Source organism: Mustelus asterias, chromosome 26 (genome assembly GCF_964213995.1).
Source record: "Mustelus asterias chromosome 26, sMusAst1.hap1.1, whole genome shotgun sequence".
NCBI classification, from domain to species: Eukaryota; Metazoa; Chordata; class Chondrichthyes; order Carcharhiniformes; family Triakidae; genus Mustelus; species Mustelus asterias.
The window spans coordinates 37656158-37678425 of NC_135826.1; the positions used below are offsets into that span (position 1 = coordinate 37656158).

General features: G+C 45.9%; 1 protein-coding gene across 1 annotated transcript in view; it reads right to left on the reverse strand.

Moving 5' to 3' along the window:
* LOC144479702 (microtubule-associated serine/threonine-protein kinase 3-like) overlaps positions 1-22268 on the reverse strand; it is a 138009-nt gene that overhangs the window by 71102 nt on the left and 44639 nt on the right. Inside the window, exons 5-9 of the mRNA XM_078198731.1 lie at positions 22135-22210; positions 11786-11995; positions 2177-2278; positions 864-996; positions 657-712 (exon numbers count right to left, since the gene is read on the reverse strand). Coding sequence (XP_078054857.1) covers positions 657-712; positions 864-996; positions 2177-2278; positions 11786-11995; positions 22135-22210 — 577 coding nt within the window. The remainder of the gene's footprint in view (positions 1-656; positions 713-863; positions 997-2176; positions 2279-11785; positions 11996-22134; positions 22211-22268) is intronic.

The following is a 22268-nucleotide window of genomic DNA, read 5'->3' on the forward strand; positions in this document are numbered from 1 at the left end:
CTCCCTCAGTACTGACCCTCCGATGGTGCGACACTCCCTCAGTATTGACCCTCTGACAGTGCGACACTCCCTCAGTACTGACCCTCTGACAGTGCGGCACTCCCTCAGTACTGACCCTCTGACAGTGCAGCACTCCCTCAGTACTGACCCTCTGACAGTGCAGCACTCCCTCAGCACTGACCCTCTGACAGTGCGGCACTCCCTCAGTACTGACCCTCTGATAGTGCGACACTCCCTCAGTACTGACCCTCTGACAGTGCGGCACTCCCTCAGTACTGACCCTCTGACAGTGCAGCACTCCCTCAGTACTGACCCTCTGACAGTGCGGCACCCCCTCAGCACTGACCCTCTGATAGTGCGGCACTCCCTCAGCACTGACCCTCTGACAGTGTGGCACTCCCTCAGTACTGACCCTCTGATAGTGCGACACTCCCTCAGTACTGACCCTCTGACAGTGCGGCACTCCCTCATTACTGACCCTCTGACAGTGCGGCACTCCCTCAGTACTGACCCTCTGACAGTGCGGCACTCCCTCAGTACTCCACTGGCCGAGATGTGTCATTAGACAGAATGCCATGTACAATTACCACATCAATACTGCTACATCCCAGCATCAGACATCCATTGCAGTGGAAAAGAAACAGGATAATACTCACATCCTGAAAATCAGATGACGGAGTGATTTTGTTTAAACCATCCAGCTGAACGATTTCTGAATAAACAAAGTTGGAAATAGAACTGAGCAGAATATCACAATAACCGAAATTGAAAAGACACCAATAAAAACTCATCATCGATGTGGACAAACTGCAGGAAGGAATTATTGGTAATTAGAGGAGAGAAACGGAATGACACATTCTTACCCTGGAGTGGATCCTTGGTTAGGCCCAACTGGCTGATGATGTATCGGGGGATATCTGTCTTTATTCCTTGCCCAATCTTTGCGAGACCCTCGGCTGCTTCCAGTAAATGATAAAACTCTTCTGGATCAAACTCCTGTCAAAAAAGTTCAGAAAATTATCAGACAATAAATCAGATCAGCGCTGTAGCTGGATAAAGATTACTCACGAACTGTGGAGAGTCACTGTTTATTCAGCAGGGTAAGGATCACTCACTGTGTAACTGTACAGAGTCACTGTTTATTCAGCAGGGTAAGGATCACTCACTGTGTACCTGTACAGAGTCATTGTTTATTCAGGGTAAGGATCACTCACTGTGTAACTGTACAGAGTCACTGTTTATTCAGGGTAAGGATCACTCACTGTGTAACTGTACAGAGTCACTGTTTATTCAGGGTAAGGATCACTCACTGTGTAACTGTACAGAGTCACTGTTTATTCAGGGTAAGGATCACTCACTGTGTAACTGTACAGAGTCACTGTTTATTCAGGGTAAGGATCACTCACTGTGTAACTGTACAGAGTCACTGTTTATTCAGGGTAAGGATCACTCACTGTGTAACTGTACAGAGTCACTGTTTATTCAGGGTAAGGATCACTCACTGTGTAACTGTACAGAGTCACTGTGCATTCAGCAGGGTAAGGATCACTCTGTGTAACTGTACAGAGTCACTGTTTATTCAGGGTAAGGATCACTCTGTATAACTGTACAGAGTCACTGTTTATTCAGCAGGGTAAGGATCACTCACTGTGTAACTGTACAGAGTCACTGTTTATTCAGCAGGGTAAGGATCACTCACTGTGTAACTGTACAGAGTCACTGTTTATTCAGGGTAAGGATCACTCACTGTGTAACTGTACAGAGTCACTGTTTATTCAGCAGGGTAAGGATCACTCACTGTGTAACTGTACAGAGTCACTGTTTATTCAGGGTAAGGATCACTCTGTATAACTGTACAGAGTCACTGTTTATTCAGCAGGGTAAGGATAACACTGTGTAACTGTACAGAGTCACTGTTTATTCAGGGTAAGGATCACTCACTGTGTAATTGTACAGAGTCACTGTGTATTCAGCAGGGTAAGGATCACACTGTGTAACTGTACAGAGTCACTGTTTATTCAGGGTAAGGATCACTCACTGTGTAACTGTACAGAGTCACTGTTTATTCAGCAGGGTAAGGATCACTCACTGTGTAACTGTACAGAGTCACTGATTATTCAGGGTAAGTTAGTTTGACTTTATTTTCAGGTCGATATGTTACAGGTTTGAAACTCACCAAACATTCCAGGAGTCGTGCCGGTCTGGCGATGACCATCAGCAACCGTTTGACCAACTGGATAACAAACATCACCTCATCACTGGCTGCACGCTCGTACGCCTGAGAGAAAGTTCCAGAAACATTGAGGATAAAGGGTGAGTTCAGGGCTAAAGCGGGTTTTGGCACTTCAGAGTCATTTATAAATATTGTGAAGAGCTGGGCTCCCGGCGCTGACCCCCCCATGCCCCCATCGCCAACCCATGCAGTATCCCGCAAGTCACTGCTGCCAGTGAGAAAAAGCTCCATTTATTCCCACCCACTGATTCCTGTTTATCAGCCAGTTCTCGATCCACGTCACTACATTACCACCTATCCCACGTGCTTTAACTTTGTTCACTAACCTCTTGTGAGGGACCTTATCGAAAGCTTTCCGAAAGCCCAAATACATCCACTGGTTCCCCCTTATCTATTCTACTCGCTACATTCTCAGAAATATCCAGTAGATTTGTTAAGATCAAGGAGTAGGCCATCTGACCCCTCGAGCCTGCTCCACCATTCAATTAAATTATGGCTGATCTTATTGTGGACTCCGCTCCACTTACCCGCCCGCTCACCGTAGCCCTTAATTCCTTTACTGTTCAAAAATTTATCTATCCTTGTCTATAAAAACATTCAATGAGGTAGCCTCAACTGCTTCACTGGGCAGGGAATTCCATAGATTCACAACCCTTTGTGTGAAGATGTTCCTCCTCAACTCAGTCCTAAATCAGCTCCCCCTTATTTTGAGGCTATGCCCCTAGTTCTAGTTTCACCCGCCAGTGGAAACAACTTCCCTGCTTCTATCTTATCTATTCCCTTCATAATCTTATATGTTTAGATAGATAGAATAGAACAGTACAGCACAGAACAGGCCCTTCGGCCCACGATGTTGTGCCGAGCTTTATCTGAAACCAAGATCAAGCTATCCCACTCCCTACCATCCTGGTGTGCTCCATGTGCCTATCCAATAACCGCTTAAATGTTCCTAAAGTGTCTGACTCCACTATCACTGCAGGCAGTCCATTCCACACCCCAACCACTCTCTGCGTAAAGAACCTACCTCTGATATCCTTCCTGTATCTTCCACCACGAACCCTATAGTTATGCCCCCTTGTAATAGCTCCATCCACCCGAGGAAATAGTCTTTGAACGTTCACTCTATCTATCCCCTTCATCATTTTATAAACCTCTATTAAGTCTCCCCTCAGCCTCCTCCGCTCCAGAGAGAACAGCCCTAGCTCCTTCAACCTTCCCTCATAAGACCTACCCTCCAAACCAGGTAGCATCCTGGTAAATCTCCTCTGCACTCTTTCCAGCGCTTCCACATCCTTCTTATAGTGAGGTGACCAGAACTGCACACAATATTCCAAATGTGGTCTCACCAAGGTCCTGTACAGTTGCAGCATAACCCCACGGCTCTTAAACTCCAACCCCCTGTTAATAAAAGCTAACACACTATAGGCCCTCTTCACAGCTCTATCCACTTGAGTGGCAACCTTTAGAGATCTGTGGATATGGACCCCAAGATCTCTCTGATCCTCCACAGTCTTCAGAACCCTACCTTTGACCCTGTAATCCACATTTAAATTAGTCCTACCAAAATGAATCACCTCACATTTATCAGGGTTAAACTCCATTTGCCATTTTTCAGCCCAGCTTTGCATCCTATCTATGTCTCTTTGCAGCCTACAACAGCCCTCCACCTCATCCACTACTCCACCAACCTTGGTGTCATCAGCAAATTTACTGATCCACCCTTCAGCCCCCTCCTCTAAGTCATTAATAAAAATCACAAAGAGCAGAGGACCAAGCACTGATCCCTGTGGCACTCCGCTAGCAACCTGCCTCCAATCCGAAAATTTTCCATCCACCACCACCCTCCGTCTTCGATCAGACAGCCAGTTACCTATCCAATCGGCCAACGTTCCCTCTATCCCACACCTCCTCACTTTCATCATAAGCCGACCATGGGGGACCTTATCAAACGCCTTACTAAAATCCATGTATATGACATCAACTGCCCTACCTTCATCAACACGCTTAGTTACCTCCTCAAAAAATTCTATCAAATTTGTGAGGCACGACTTGCCCATCACGAATCCGTGCTGACTATCCCGGATTAATCCGCATCTTTCTAAATGGTCGTAAATCCCATCTCTAAGGACCTTTTCCATCAATTTACCAACCACCGAAGTAAGACTAACCGGTCTATAATTACCAGGGTCATTTCTATTCCCTTTCTTAAACAGAGGAACAACATTCGCCATTCTCCAGTCCTCTGGCACCATCCCTGTGAGAACACCATCTACCAGGTACACGATACCTACTCTTGCAACTCGGCCAACGTTGTCTACCTGATACGCTGCAAGAAAGGATGTGCCGAGGCATGGTACATTGGGCAAACCATGCAGACGCTACGACAATGGATGAATGAACACCGCTCGACAATCACCAGGCAAGACTGTTCTCTTCCTGTGGGGGAGCAGTTCAGCAGTCACGGGCATTCAGCCTTGGATCTTCAGGTAAGCGTTCTCCAAGGCGGCCTTCACGACACACGACAGCGCAGAGTCGCTGAGCAGAAACTGATAGCCAGGTTCCACACACATGAGGACGGCCTAAACCGGGATGTTGGATTTATGTCACATTATCAGTAACCCCCACAGCTTGCCTCCTGGACTTGCAGAATTTCACTAGCTGTTCTGTCTGGAGACAATACACATCTCTTTAACCTGTGTTGAATGCTCCCTCCACCCACATTGTCTGTACATTTAAGACCTGGCTGGCTGTAGAGATTTGCATTCTAATCAGTATTCTGTAATTTGATTTGTGTGTCTGTGCCCTGTTTGAGAACAGATATCCACTCCATCTGACGAAGGAGCTCTGCTCCGAAAACGTATGGTATTTGCTACCAAATAAACCTGTTGGACTTTTTAAAAAAAAGGTTGGACTTTAATCTGGTGTTGTGAGACTTCTTACTGTGCTTACCCCAGTCCAACGCCGGCATCTCCACACCATCCCGTGGACAGCGAGGACCCAAAGATCAAAGCCAAAGGCTCTGCAATCTCATCCCTTGCCTCCCAAAGAATCCTAGGATACATTTCATCAGGCCCAGGGGACTTATCGACCTTCAGTTTATTCAAAACTGCCAGGACATCCTCCCTCCGAACATCTATTTCCTCCAGCCTATTAGCCTGTAACACCTTCTCTTCCTCAAAAACATGGCCCCTCTCCTTGGTGAACACTGAAGAAAAGTATTCATTCATCACCTCGCCTATCTCTACTGACTCCATACACAAGTTCCCACTACTGTCCTTGACCGGCCCTAACCTCACCCTGGTCATTCTTTTATTCCTCACATAAGAGTAAAAAGCCTTGGGGTTTTCCTTGATCCGACTCGCCAAGGACTTCTCATGTCTCCTCCTAGCTCTCCTAAGGCCCTTTTTCAGCTCATTCCTTGCTAACTTGTAACCCTCAATCGAGCCATCTGAACCTTGTTTCCTCATCCCTACATAAGCTTCCCTCTTCCTTTTCACAAGACATTCCACCTCTTTCGTGAGCCATGGTTCCCTCACTCGGCCATTTCCTCCCTGCCTGACAGGGACATACCTATCAAGGACACCCAGTATTTGTTCCTTGAAAAAGTTCCACTTTTCATTAGTTCCTTTCTCTGACAGTTTCTGTTCCGAACGTATGCCCCCTAATTCTTGCCTAATTGCATCATAATTACCTCTCTATGTTTCTATAAGGTCTCCCCTCATTCCTCTGAATTCCAATGAGTATAGCCCCAGTCTACTCAGCCTCTCCTCATAAGCCGACCCTCTCAACTCCGAGCATGATCTGCCTTTCATTAACCCATGCTGGCTTTGTCCAATTCCTGTTAATGCTTTCCAAATTGCTGTTCGATATGATTCTGTGATTGAACAGAACTTTTTGAACCTCTATTCACATTCCTTCTGAAGCAGTCATAGAATCACTACAGTGCAGTAGGAGGCCATTTGGCCCATCGAGTCTGCATTGACCACAATCCCACCCAGGCCCTATCCCCATAACCCCACATATTTACCCTGCTAGTCCCCCTGACACCAAGGGCAATTCAGCATGGCCAATCAACCTAATCCGCATATCTTTGGGATTGCGGGAGGAAACCAGAGCACCCGGAGGAAACCCACACGGATACTGGGTGAATGCGCAAACTCCACGCAGACAGTGACCCAAGCCGGGAATCGAACCCGGGTCCCTGGTGCTGTGAGGCAGCAGTGCTGACCACTGTGCCACCGTGCTGCCCCTCAGAGTCAACACTGAAACTGAGTTCTCAGGTGAGTGAGAAGTCCAATGTGTGACCTACAGTCTCTGTCACAGGTCATAGAGTCATAGAGGTTTACAGCATGGAAACAGGCCCTTCGGCCCAACTTGTCCATGCTGCCCTTTTTTTAAACCGCCAAGCTAGTCCCAATTGCCCGCATTTGGCCCATATCCCTCTATACCCATTTTACCCATGTAAATGCTTTTTAAAAGACAAAATTGTACCCGCCTCTACTACTACCTCTGGCAGCTTGTTCCAGACACTTACCACCCTCTGTGAAAAAAATTGCCCCTCTGGACCCCTTTGTATCTCTTCCCTCTCACCTTAAACTTATGCCCTCTAGTTTCAGACTCCCCTTTGGGAAAAGATATTGACTGTCTAGCTGATCTATGCCCCTCATTATTTTATAGACTTCTATAAGGTCACCCTCCTACGCTCCAGAGAAAAAAGTCCCAGTCTATCCAGCCTCCCCTTATAACTCAAACCATCAAGTCCCAGTAGCATCTTAGTAAATCTTTTCTGCACTCTTTCTAGTTTAATAATATCCTTTCTATAATAGGTGACCAGAACTGTACACAGTATTCCAAGTGTGACCTTACAATAACTTGTACAACTTCAACAAGACATCCCAACTCCTGTATTCAATGTTCTGACCAATGAAACCAAGCATGCCGAATGCCTTCTTCACCACTCTGTCCACCTGTGACTCCACTTTCAAGGAGCTATGAACCTGTACCCCTAGATCTCTGTTTTATAACTCTCCCCATCGAAAGTTTCCATCTTGCAGAACAAGGATACCAAATTTCAACCAATTACAATTCACTACAGGGCCAGACGGTGCTGATTGGTTGGCAAATGGATCCTGATTGGCCAAAGCAATACTGTGGGGAAGATGGTGGTTGGAGGAGTGGGTGGGTGAGGTGCCCGAGTTGTCCTCCTCTTGGAGTGGACTTGGGCCAGGGATTCCCAGGGGTCAATAAGAATGTTGCACTCTTTTCAGGGAAATTTGAAGGCGTTCCCTCTGTCCTGGGGTTCGCTCGCCATGTTGAAGCTCTGAGCCGAGTGCTGATTTCAGGCGTCTCATTCCGGCATGTGGACAATGTGGCCCCGCCCAGCGGCGCTGATCGAGCCCGGTCAGTGCTTCGTGCTGGGGATGTTGGCCTGAGCGAGGACATTGGTGCGCCAATCCTGCCCAATGGATTTGCAGTATCTTGCAGAGGCAGCACTGGTAATACTGCTCCAGGGTTTTGGGGTACCTGCTGTACCTAGTCCATGTCTCTGAGCCATACAGGAGGGCGGGTCTCACTCATACAGGAGGGCGGGTCTCACTCATACAGGAGGGCGGGTCTCACTCATACAGGAGGGCGGGTCTCACTCATACAGGAGGGCGGGTCTCACTCATACAGGAGGGCGGGTCTCACTCATACAGGAGGGCGGGTCTCACTCATACAGGAGGGCGGGTCTCACTACTGCTCTGTAGACCATGAGCTTGGTGCCGGGTCTGAGGTCCTGACCTTCAAATACTCTCTTCCTCAGGCGACCGAAGGCTGCGCTGGCACAATGAAGGCGGTGTTGAAACCTGTTATGAATATGTGCCCTTGTTAACAGTTGACTTCCAAGAACAACGTTGTCCAAGGCCTCATTGTGGATTTTGATAACTGGGGTCAGCACTGTGAGGTGGGGCCAGTTTGAGACAGGCCTTCATTTCACAGATGTTTGGTGTAAGTTCCAAAAGCTCTGGTACACCTCAGTGAAGATGTTGACGATGGCTTGGATCTCAGCATCCGAGTGTGCAGAGACATAAGCATCGTCTGCATGCAGTAGCTTAGTGACAGAGGATGGGACAACTCAGATCTGGCCTGCAGGCAGTGGAGGGTGAACAGATTCCCATTTGTTCTGTAGTTTAGCTCTACTCCAGCAGGGAGCTTGCTGAGGGCGAGATGGAGCATTGCAGCAAGGAAGATAGAGAAGAGTGTTGGTGGGATGACGCAGCCTTGTTTGATGCTAGTCCGAATGTGAATTGGGTCTGTGGTGGATCTGTTGGTTAAGATCACGGTTTGCTTTTCATCATGAAGCAGGATGGTGACAAACCTTTGAAGGCAGCTAAAATGGAGGAGGACGCTCCATAATCCCCCATGGCTGACAGTGTCAAAGGTCTTTGTGAGGTCAAAGAAGGCCATGTACGAGGGTTGGCACTGTTCCCGGTTGGCACGCGGTGAAGATCATGTCTGTTGTGTTCTTTAGTGGGTGGAATCCACATTGTGACTCTGGGAGGAGCTCTTCAGCTGCAGGGAGAAGGTGATTAAGGGTGATTTTTACGATGACATTCGGTGCGGCCAACAGCAGGGAGATTCCTCTAGTTCCTGCAGTTGCTCTTGTCACCTTTCTGGAAGATGGTCACAATTACAGAATCTCCTTCCAGATAATGGAAATGAGGTCATGTATTTGCACCAATAGTGTTTTTCCACCATGTTTTGGAGGGGATTCCATCTGCTCCAGATGCCTTGTTGTTCTTTAACTGTTGGATAGCTTTTGATTGAAGATAATTAGTGGAGATTGTAACTTTTATCATTTATACTTGCTACAAGTGACACACAGCGGTCACTTTCTACAAACAAAAACAATATGTTCAAGCCTTGTGTCGTCTCATTTTTAATTTCCTATAGTTCCCTATTGCTCTCGCCACAGTATTGTTTTGGCCAATTAGGGTCCATTTGCCAACCAATCAGCACCCTCTGGCCCTGTAGTAAATTGTTGTAATTGGTTGAAATTTGGTATCCTTGTTCTGCAAGATGGAAAGCTGATCTCACTTTCAGGTTTAGGTTGGATTGGACTGGACAGGACTAATGGCTTAGTGGGGGGTATTATTGCTAGACTTTTAATCCAGAAACTCAACTAATATGCTGGGAACCCGGGTTCGAATCCCGCCACAGCAGATAGTGGAATTTGAATTCAATTTTAAAAATCTGGAATTAAGAATCTACTGATGACCATGAAAACATTGTCGATTGTCAGAAAAACCCAACTGGATCACTAATGTCCATGAGGGAAGGAAATCTGCTGCCTTACCTGGTCTGGCCTACATGTGACTACAGAGCCACAGCAATGTGGTTGACTCTCAACTGCCCTCTGAACAAGGGCAACTAGGGATGGGCAATAAATGCTGGCCAGCCAGCAACGCCCATGTCCCATGAATGAATTTTTAAAAAATTGACTGGAGCATGCGTTGGGTGTAGGGAATCGGGGACAAGTGAATCCCTCTGACAATAAGTGTAATAGTACACTTCAGAGGGAATGAGATGGATCTGGCAGGTAAGGTTAAAGAAAATCCCAAGAGGTTCTATAGCTATATTAAGAGTAAAAGGCTGGCTAGAGAGAGAATAGGTTGCCTTAAAGATCAGCATTGTTGTCTGTGTGTGGAGCCACAGGGGATGGGGAGATTTTTAATGAATATTTCTCCTCGATGTTTACCAAGGAGAAAATCATGGGTGCTAAAAAAAATAAAGGAAACAAGTGGTGATGTCTTGGGTCGCATGCCTATTACTAGGGGGGAGGTATTTGCAGTCTTAAAGCGCATTGAGGTGGGTAAATCTCCTGGGACTGATCAAGCGCATTCCCGGATCTTGTGGGGAGACTTGGGAAGAAATTACAGAGGCCCTTTCAGAGATATTTGCTTCATCTTTTTCGACTGGCAAAGTTCCGGAAGACTGGAGGGTGGATAATGTTGTTCTGCTGTTTAGGAAGGGTAGCAAAGACAAGCCAGGGAATGACAGGCCGGTGAGCCTGACATCAGTGGAGGGTAAGTTACTGGAGGGGATTCGGAAGGCCAGAATTTACCAACATTTGGATAGTCAGGGTCTGAATAGAGATATTCAGCACAGCTTTGGGCATGGGAAGTCATGTCTGACAATCCTTTTAAAGTTTTTCAAAGATGTAACCAAGAGGATTGATGAGGGTAGGGAAGTAATTGTTGTCGATATGGACTTTAGCAAGGCCTTTGACAAGGTGCCGCATGGCAGGCTAGTCTGGAAGGTTAGGTTGCATGGGATCCAGGGAGAGCTAGCAAATTGGATTCAAAATTGACTCAATGGTAGGAAGCAGAGGGTGATGGTCGAAGGTTGTTTCTCGCACTGGAGGCCTGTGACTAGCGGCGTGCCTCAGGGATTGGTGTTGGGACCCTTGTTATTTGTTATTGATATAAATGATTTGGATGTGAATGTGACAAGGCATGGTTAGTAAGTTTCCGAATGATACTAAATTAGGAGGTATCGTTAATAGTGAAGAAGGTTATCAAAAATTACAGGTGAATTTTGATTAGTTAGAGAAGTGGGCCGAGGATTGGCAAATGGGTTTCAATACAGATAGGTGTAAGGTGTTGCATTTTGGAAAGTCAAACCAGGGTAGGACTTGTACAGTGAATGGTAGGGCTCTGGGGAGTGTTGAGGAACAGAGGGACCTGGGAGTACAAGTACATAATTCATTGAAAGTGGTGTCACAGGTAGGCAGAGTGGTAAAGAAGGCGTTTAGCACACTGGCCTTCATCAGTCAGGGCACTGAGTACAGAAGTTGGGACATTATGTTATAGTTGTATAAGTGGTTGGTGAGGCCGCACTTGGAATATTATGTACAGTTTTGGTCATCCTGTTATAGGAAAGACATTGATAAACTGGAAAGAGTGCAGAGAAGATTTACCAGTTGCCAGGATCAGTGGGCCTCAGTTATAGGGGGCGGTTGGCCAGGCTGGGACTTTATTCCTTGGAACGTGGGAGAATGAGGGGTGACCTTATTGAGGTGTATAAAGTCATGAGGGGCATCGATCGGATGAACACACTCAGGGTGGGATTTTCCAGCTGCACACATCCCAAAACCGGAAAATCCCATCCAAGGCCAACGGACCTCTCCATGGTTCACCACTCGACCGCTACGATTCCGGTGGCGGGCGGGACAGGAAAACTCTCCCCCAGTCTTTTTCCCAGGGAAGGGGAATTGGAAACGAGAGGACATAGGTTTAACGTGAGAGAGAAAATATTTAAAAGGGACCCGATGGGCAACTTCTTCATGCAGAGGGTGGTGCGTGTATGGAATGAGCTGCCAGAGAATGCGATTGAGGCAGGTTCAATAGCGACATTTAAAAAGCATTTGAATAAGTACATGGATGGGGAAGGATTAGAGGGATATGGGCCAAACGTGGGTAATTGGGACTAGCTGGGAGGGCACCATGGACCGGTTGGGCCAAAGGGCCTGTTTCCGTGCTGTATTGTTCTATGGCTGGGCTGGGTACTCACATCCTGCAACAACTTCTCCAAATTTTCCTGTAACTCGAGGAAGTAGCGGGAGGTGATGAGGGCTTCATGTGACTTCTCCAGACAGTCTCGTGCTAATTCAATGATCTGATGATGGATGAAGCCAAGAACTCCGTCTGCAAGTGGCAAAACGCTGTCCGGCGAGAAGCTGCTGATAATGTCCTGAAGCTGTTCCTCCATCTGAGCTGTAGCCTATCAGCAAAGGAAGAGAAAAAAGATCCAGTTAATGGGGTAAAAGGTTACACAGAAAACCCATCCCAATAGAGATTGGAATGACAACTTCCAACTCAGCTGGACAGCGGCAGCAAGTATCGAGGCAGGAGTTTGCAGTCAGCCTCACAATGTTTTATGAACATTGTCCAGAACACCGAGTCAAACAAACTCCCGGGTTCTTCCACAAGTTGAACTTGAAATCTTTTACTTCCACTTGAGGAGAGAGATGTGGCCACATCGAGGACCATCTCCTCGGAAACTCTTACACTCCCTCAATACTGCCCTCGAGGACCAGCCCTGGATTATAGGTTCAAATCCATGGGAGTGCAGAGCATTCTGCATGGGGAGAGTGAACAGCCAGAGCTCATTATCCATATGGGGGTAAATTTTCCGGACCCACTCTCCACGGGAATTGTCATGGGCGGGATGGAAAATTCCCAGACAATTTAAAGGTCCGTTGACCTCAGGCAGGAATTTTCAGTCTCGCGGTGGGCGTGATCAGGAAACATGTCCATTGGTATCAATGACATCGATGGAAAGGGAGATGAGATCCTGCAAGCTGAGCTGCAAGAACTAAAATGTTCTGATACTGAAGGAGTTCATTAATTTAAGTTTTGAATAAAATTAGAGTAAAGGAAAAGGAGGGGATGAATTTCTGAAATGTGTTCAGGAGAATTTCCTTGACCATTGTGTTCTTAGTCCAACTGGAAAGAAGGTATTATTGGATCTTATGCTGGGGAATGAGCTGGACCAAGTGATCAAGTGTCTGAGGGGGCACACTTAGGTAAGAGTGATCATAACGCGTGGATTAATAATGGAGAAGAACAAGGAACAATCTATAGTAGATTGGAAGAGGGTTAATTTCAATGGGATGAGAAGAGAAATACCGGATAAAATGGGATCACAGATTAACAGGACAGACTGTTACAGAACAATAGATCATCTTTAAAAATATGTTCCAGGAACAGGCTGGGTACATTCTTTAAGAACAAAAGGTAAAGGAACTAGAGGGCACAGCCTCAAAATAAGGGGGGGGCCGGTTCAGAACAGAGTTGAGGGGGAACTTCTTCTCTCAGAGGGTAGTGAATCTCTGGAATTCTCTGCCCATTGAAGTGGTGGAGGCTTCCTCGTTGAATATGTTTAAATCACGGGTAGATAGTTTTCTGATCGATAAGGGAATTAGGGGTTATGGGGAGCAGGCGGGTAAGTGGAACTGATTCGCTTCAGATCAGCCATGATCTTGTTGAATGGCGGGGCAGGCTCGAAGGGCCAGATGGCCTACTCCTGCTCCTATTTCTTATGTTCTTATGAATCAAAACCAGAGCTCCTTGGATGATAAGATAGAGCAAACAGGATGGAACAGAAATTATGAAGCGTGTTAATTCAATAACCTGTCCAAACACAATGGCCAGAATTTACTGTCCCGCCCGCCATGGGAATCGGAGCGGGCGAGGGATGGACCATGGTTGACCTCGGGCAGGATTTTAGGGTTTCGAGACAAGCGAGCTGTAAAATCCCACCCAATGGGTTGAGAAGGAAAGTGAAGAGAAACTGACAGAAAGGATGAGAATGAAATGACAATTAGCCGAACAGGAAATTCAAAATTCTTGTGTGCCATGTTACAGTTGACTCGGGGAGTCTGAGTTGCTACGGTAACAAACACTTTTACACCCATGTTGTCGTCTGGAGCTATGGACAGTGTTGGTAGAGACACTAATTTTCCTTCCATCACATGACTGACCAGGAATCTCTCCCACTCTTACCGTCTGTCACTAGCGTCTATTGGGAGGATTTGCAAGTTGACACAATCAATTTGGCCACATTATGTTAGGGTCACACGGTGACCGTGGTTTAACCAAAGCACCAGAAAACTCTCCACCTCTACCAAGCGCTTTGTGATAGTCGCAATCCTAAATCAGGATGAGGCCTGGATAAAGTGGTACAGGAAATTTGCTCCATGTCACACTGCATTGGGTCTGTAAGGCCAGACTAGGAGCAGCTCAGTACAGCTACATACATCCCATTATTCTGGGGATTGATGAGGGTAAAGCCACACATGCCAAGTCATAGATGCACTGGAGACATATTTCAATGTCACCATCGTGGAACACAAAATTCAATAAACATACCCAGAGACAGTGGAAAACATTTGCATATTTATCAATGATTTATATTGATTGGCAGAAGAGTGTGAATATGGCAATCTGTAAAAGGAGCTAAGAGTATGTGTGGGAGTGATGGATGATGTATTCTCAGGTTATTTGAAGTCCACAATGACTTGGTGCAGGTGAAGGTGATTCAATTAAGTTGACAAGTCGAGGTGAGGGGGCAGAACTGATCGGTAGTCAGGAGAGACAGAGAGAAAACTGCTGTAATGTATCAGAGTCAACATGGTTTTGTGGAATGGAAATCATGTTTGAATAATTTATTAGAGTTCTTTGAAGCAACAAACGTGGATAAAGGGAACCTGTGAATGTACTTGAATTTCCAAAGGCCACAAGGGGTCACTTCAAAGGTTACTACTCAAAATAAGAGCACATGGTTCAAAGGGTAACTGATTGGGATGGATAGAGGATTGGGTAGCAAACAGGAAACAGAGAGCAAGGATAAATGGGTCATTTTACAGTTGGCAGGACATGGTGAATCGAGTGCCGCAGGGATCAGGGCTGGGACCGCAACTGTTCACAATTGACTTTGACGGGGTGAAGGATCCGAACATAATGTTGCTAAATTTGCTCATGACACAAAGATCGAGAGGAAAATAAGTTGTGAAGAGGAGGCGTGCTCGCCCCAAAACCAGAAAATCCCGTCCGAGGTCAATGGACCTTTGCACGGTCTGCCCCCGGCCGCTACGATTCCCGTGGCGGGCGGGACAGGAAAATTCCGAACAAGGAGTCTGCAAAGGGATATAAACAAGTTAAATGAGTGAGCAAATATTTGGCAAAGTAAAATGTGGGAAAATACGCACTTGCTCACTTTAGCAGGAGGAATAGAAAAGCAGAATACTATTTAAATGGAGAGAGATTGCAGAAACCTGAGGTATAGAGGGATCTGGGCGTCCTTGTATATGAACAACAAAGGGTTAGTCTGCAGATACAACAAGTGATTAGAAAGGAAAATGGAATGTTGGTGTTTATGGCAAGAGGAATGGAATATAAAAGTAGAGATGTTTTGCCACAGTTACGCAGGGTGTTAGAGAGAGCACATCACAGAATTGTTACATTGAGGAAGGAGACCATTTGGCCCATCATGAGTACCGTGTACGGTTTTGGTCTCCTTATTTACTAAAGGACATAAATTCATTAGAAGCACTTCAGAGAAGTTTACTCAACTGATACCTGGGATGAACGGGTTATCAATTCACAAACAGGAATCAAAAGAACCACTAATGTTGGCGTATTTTCCTGCAGGGTCATGAGAACGCCTTGGAATAATAACAGGAAGCAGAGAGTAATTAATGGTCATAGCATGGGAACAGGCCCTTCGGCCCAACTTGTCCATGCTGCCCTTTTTTTAAACCCCTAAGCTAATCCCAATTGCCCGCATTTGGCCCATATCCCTCTTTACACATCTTACCCATGTAACTGTCTAAAAGCTTTTTAAAAGACAAAATTGTACCCGCCTCTCCTACTACCTCTGGCAGCTTGTTCCAGACACTCACCACCCTCTGTGTGAGAAAATTGCCCCTCTGGACACTTTTATATCTCTCCCCTCTCACCTTAAATCTCTGCCCTCTAATTTTAGACTCCCAAAGAACAAAGAAAATTACAGCACAGGAACAGGCCCTTCGGCCCTCCAAGCCTGCACCGACCATGCTGCCCGACTTAACTAAAACCCCCGACTCTTCCGGGGACCATATCCCTCTATTCCCATCCTATTCATGTACTTGTCAAGATGCCCCTTAAAAGTCACTACCGTATCCGCTTCCACTACCTCCCCCAGCAACAAATTCCAGGCACCCACGACTCTCTGTGTAAAAAATCCGCCTCGTACATCTCCTTTAAACCTTGCCCCTCGCACCTTAAACCTATGCCCCCTAGTAAATGACTCTTCCACCCCGGGAAAAAACTTCTGATTATCCACTCTGTCCATGTCTCTCATATCTTGTAGACTTCTATCAGGTCTCCCCATAACCTCCGTCGCTGCAGTGAAAACAAACCAAGTTTCTCCAACCTCTCCTCATAGCTAATGCCCTCCATGCCAGGCAACATCCTGGTAAATCTTTTCTGTACCCTCTCCAAAGCCTCCACATCCTTCTGGTAGTGTGGCGACCAGAATTGAACACTATATTCCAAGTGTGGCCTGACTAAGGTTCTATAAAGCTGCAACATGACTTGCCAATTTTTAAACTCAATACCCCAGCCGATGAAGGCAAGCATGCCGTATGCCTTCTTGACTACCTTCTCCAGCTGCATTGCCACTTTCAGTGACTTGTGTACCTGTACACCCAGATCCCTTTGCCTATCAATACTCTTAAGGGTTCTGCCATTTACTGTATATTTCCTCTGTATTAGACCTTCCAAAATGCATTACCTCACATTTGTCCGGATTAAACTCCATCTGCCATCTCTCCGCCCAAGTCTCCAATTGAGATATATCCTGCTGTATCCTCTGATGGTCCTCATCGCTATCCGCAAATCCACCGACCTTTGTATCGTCCGCAAACTTACTAATCCATCCAGTTACATTTTCCTCCAAATCATTTCTATACATTACAAACAGCAAAGGTCCCAGCACTGATCCCTGAGGAACACCACTTGTCACAGCCCTCCATTCAGAAACGCACCCTTCCACTGCTACCCTCTGTCTTCTTTGACCGAGCCAGTTTTGTATCCACCTTGCCAGCTCACCTCTGATCCCATGCGATTTCACCTTCTGCACCAGTCTGGCTTGAGGGACCTTGTCAAAGGCCTTACTGAAGTCTATATAGACAACATCCACTGCCCTACCCTCAACAATCATCTTCGTTACTTCCTCGAAAAACTCGATCAAGTTCGTGAGACACGACCTCCCCTTCACAAAACCATGTTGCCTCTCACTAACACGTCCACTTATTTCCAAGTGGGGATAAATCCTGTCTTGAAGAATCCTCTCCAATAATTTCCCTACCACTGATGTAAGGCTCATCGGCCTGTAATTACCTGGATTATTCTTGCTCCCCTTCTTAAACAAAGGAACAACATTGGCTATTCTCCAATCTTCTGGGACCTCCCCTGTAGCCAGTGAGGATACAAAGATTTCTCTCAAGGCCCCAGCAATTTCCTCCCTTGCCTCTCTCTTTATTCTGGGGTATATCCCATCAGGCCCTGGGGACTTGTCTACCTTAATGTTTCCCAAGAACCCCAATACCTCCTCCTTTTTGATCTCAACATGACTCAAACTATCTACACATCCTTTCCCAGCCTCATCATCCACCAAGTCCTTCTCTTTGATGAATACTGATGCAAAGTACTCATTTAATACCTCACCCATTTCCTCTGGCTCCATGCATAGATTCCCTCCCTTGTCCTCCCCTACCTTTGGGAAAAGATATTGACTATCTAGCTGATCTGTGCCCCTCATTATTTTATAGACCTCTATAAGATCAACCCTCAGCCTCCTACGCTCCAGAGAAAAAAGTCCCAATGGATATTTCGTGAGCTGGAGGAAGGTTTGTAGTGGAGTTCCCCAGGGGACAGTATTGGGTTACTTGCTTTTCCTGATATATATTAATGATCTAGATCTTGGTGTGCAGGGGACAATTTCAAAGTTTGCGGATGATACAAAACTTGGAAATATTGTAAACTGTGGAGAGGACAGTCTAGAACTTCAAAACGACAAAGACAAGTTGGCGGAGTGGGCAAATAGGTGGTAGATCAATGTGGAGAAGTGAAAGGTGATGCATTTTGTTAGGAAGAACATGGAGTGACAATATACAACAAAGGATACTATTCCTAAGGGTGCAGGAACAGGGATCCCTGGATGTACTTGTGCATAAATCATTGACGGTGGCAGTTAATAAAGTCTATAGTATCCTGAGCTTTATTAATAGGGGCAGAGAGTACAGGAGCAAGGAGGTTATGCTGAACTTATACAAGACACTAGTTAGACCACAGCTGTAATATTCTGTACAGTTCTGGGTGCCGCCGCACTATAGAAAAGATGTGAATGCATTAGAGAGAGTGCAGAAGAGCCTTACAAGAATGGTTCCAAGGCTGAGAAACTTCAGTGATGAGGATAGATTGGAGAGGTTGGGATTGTTCTCCTTGGAGAGAAGAAACTAAGAGGAGATTTGATAGAGATGTTCAAAATCATGAAGGGGTTGGAGAGTAGATAGGGAGAAACTGATCCCGCTCGTAAAAGGATTAAGAACGAGCAGGTACAGATTGAAAATGGTTTACAAAAGAAATAAATGTGATGTGAAAAAAAAACCCATTTCACATTAAGATAGAAAATAGGACCAGGAGTAGTCCATTCAGTCCTTCAGGCCTGTTTCATTGTTCATTATGGTCATGGCTGATCATCCAACTCTGTTCCCACTTCCCCCCATCTTTAGATCTCTTTATTCCCAAGTGCTATATCTAACGGCTTCTTGATAACAATGTTTTGACCTCGACTCCTTTCTGTGGCAGTGGAGTCCACAGACTCACTGTTCTCTGGGTGAAGAAATTTCTCCTCATCTCAGTCCTAAACGGTTTACCCCGTATTCTCACAGTGTGGCCCCTGGTTCTGGACACCCCCACTGTCAGGAACACCCTTCTTGCACTTACCCTGTCTAGTTCTGTCAGAATTTTATAGGTTTCTTCGAGATCCCTCCATCCTTCTAAACTCCAGCGAATATAATCCTAACTGACTCAATCTCTCCCCATCCATCAGTCTCGCCATCTAGCTTGTCCAAGTCACTCTGCATCCTCCTCACAGCTCATCCTCCCACCCAGCTTTGTATCATCTGCAAATATGGAGATGTTATATTTAGTTCCCGCTTCTAAATCATTACTATATATAGTCAATAGCTGGGGTCCCGGCACTGATCCCTGCACAACCCCACTAGTCACTGCCTGCCAATTGGAAAATTGTGCATTTATTCCTACTCTTGATTTCCTGTCTGCCAACCAGTTTTGTATCTGTTTTAATATACGACCCCCAGACCCATGCGTTAGTTTACAGGCTGATCTCTTGTGTGGGACTTTGTCAAAATCCTTCTGAAAGTCCAAATAAACCACATCCACTGGCTCCTCCTCATCAAGTCTACTATTACACCCTGGAAGAATTCCAGTAGATTTGTCAAGCATGAAATTCTTTTCATAAATCCATGCTGACTCTGTCCGATCCTAGCACTGTTTTCCAAATGCTTGGCTGTAAAGAATGTTCAGGTCTGGAATGCACTGCCTGGAAGTATAGGTGAGACAGGTTCAATCAAGGACGTGGAGGCTTTGAAGAGAGTACAGAGGAGGTTTACCAGGATGTTGCCTGGTATGGAGGGGCTTAGTTATGAGGAGAGATTGGGTAAACTGGGGTTGTTCTCACTGGAAAGACGGAGGATGAGGGGAGACTTAATAGAGGTGTATAAAATTATGAAAGGCATAGATAGGGTGAACGGTGGGAAGCTTTTCCCCAGGTCGGTGGTGACGTTCACAAGGGGTCATAGGTTCAAGGTGAGGGGGGGGGGGGGGTTTAACACGGATATCAGAAGGACGTATTTTACACAGAGGGTGGTGGGGGCCTGGAATGCGCTGCCGGGCAAGGTGGTGGAGGCGGACACACTGGGAACATTTAAGACTTATCTAGATATCCACATGAACGGAGTGGGAATGGAGGGATACAAAAGAATGGTCTAGTTTGGACCAGGGAGCGGCACGGGCTTGGAGGGCCGAAGGGCCTGTTCCTGAACTGTATTGTTCTTTGTTCTAAGGCATTATCAGATCTTCGACAGGAGAACAGGTTTGGATCAGAGATCAATCGAGATTGGGAGATATCCTCAAACACGAGATCTGAAAATGTGCAGATTGTACTTCCAGGCAGTGCATTCCAGACCCAAACACTCTTTATAGCAGAGCATTTGGAAAACAGTAACAGGATCGAACACAGTAACGGGAAGCAGAAGAACTTTGATTGCAATTGAGTGACAGAGTGAAATTCAGAGAGGTCACAATCATCAGATATGAAAGAAATACAAGGATATAAATATCAGGAAAGGATTGACAGGTTCTCGCTTGGAAATAGAAGACTGAGGGGGTGACCTAATAAGGTATTTAAGATTACAAACGGTTCTGACAGGTCGGATACCGAGAGAATGTTTCCTCTGGTAAGGAAGAACAGAACTGGAGACTATCAGAACATAGACCATAGAACAGTACAGCACAGAACAGGCCCTTCGGCCCACGATGTTGTGCCGAGCTTTATCTGAATCAGATCAATATCAGATAGTCACTCAGAAATCTAATAAAAACTTCTTTACCCAGAGAGTGGTGAGAATATGGAACTCACTGCTACAGGGAGTGAATCAAATCAGTACATTTAAGACAAAGCTGGACAGCTGGAGAAAAGAGTAGAGGTTTGGAATGATAGACTTAAGAAAATATGGGAGGAGGCTTGAGTGAAGCTTAAACACCAACATGTACTGGTTGGGCTGAATGGCCTGTTTCTGTGCTGTTTATCCCATATATTCCATATAATAATGGAGAAGAATGCTGTTGATTACAGGAAAAGATGAATGGACTCATCGGATGGACGAATAGAATTCAATCCAGAGAAATGTCTGGTGGTGCATTTGAGGAGGGCTGACAATGTATGACAGAATGCTAAAGATGTTCTAAAGGAACCAAAGGGAATCAGAGTCATTTCCACAGGACCCTGAAGGTTAGCTGGGCATTAGATGAGGTGGTTAAGAAAGCATATGGAACACTTTCCTTTCTTAGTCAAGCCACAGAATATAAGAGCAGGAAGATCATGCTAGAATTATATAAACACTAATTAGGCTACAATTAGATATAGTTCTGGTCAGAGCATGACAGGAAGGATGTAATCACATTAGAGTGGAGATCTACCAGGATGTTTCCAGGACTGGAGAACATTAACTCCGCAGCTGGAATACTGTGTGCAGTATTGGTCCCCTTATTTGCGGAAGGATATATTGGCCTTGGAGGGAGTGCAGAGAAGGTTCACCAGGTTGATACCAGAGATGAGGGGTGTTGATTATGAGGAGAAACTGAGCAGATTGGGTTTGTATTCGTTGGAATTTAGAAGGCTGAGAGGGGATCTTATAGAGACCTATAAGATAATGAAGGGGCTGGATAGGGTAGAGATGGAGAGATTCTTTCCACTTAGAAAGGAAACTAGAACTAGAGGGCACAGCCTCAAAATAAAGGGGGGTCAGCTTAGGACAGAGTTGAGGAGGAACTTCTTCTCTCAGAGGGTGGTGAATCTCTGGAATTCTCTGCCCACTGAAGTGGTGGAGGCTACCTCGTTGAATATGTTTAAATCACGAATAGATGGATTCCTGATCGGTAGGGGAATTAGGGGTTATAGGGATCAGGCGGGTAAGTGGAACTGATCCACTTCAGATCAGCCATGATCTTATTGAATGGCGGGGCAGGCTCGAGGGGCTCGATGGCCTACTCCTGCTCCTATTTCTTATGTTCTTATGAGAGGTTCGAGAGACTGGGCTTGTTTCCTCAGAGCAGAGGAAGCGGAGGGAGATTTAATTGAGATGCGAAAAGTTATGAGAAACCTGGATACAGTGGATAGGAAGAATCGATTTCCGTTAGCAGGGAGGTCAATGACCAGGGTGCATGGATTTAAAGTGATTGGCAGAAGGGTCAGAAGAGAACGATTCCCCCCTCAGGGTGATAGGGTTCTGGAACTCACCGTCTGAAAGGGAGTCTCTATTAAAACTGACTGCACCTGAATTTGTAGCTCTACCAGGAGCCAGAAAGTGGGACTAGGCTGGAGAGCTCTACTTTGGATATCATGGACACAATGGGCAGAATGGCCTCTCTCTCTGTCCTATCTCCTTCTGTCTCTATGTTTAATCCACTACCTTCAAGCATGTTACGCAGAGAAAGCTGTACTGGGGCTGCCATGTGACGCTGCTATTTACCAAGCAACGTCAGGTGTAATGTTACGTTTTGATTTCTTACCTTAGGAAACCTCTCTCGGTAAACATTATTCATCATCACAATCTCATTATCAAAGGAAGCGGAAGATCGGCCAGGACTGCAATGAAATAGAAATATTAAAACATTATTGATGTTAGAGACAGCTTTGCTATTAT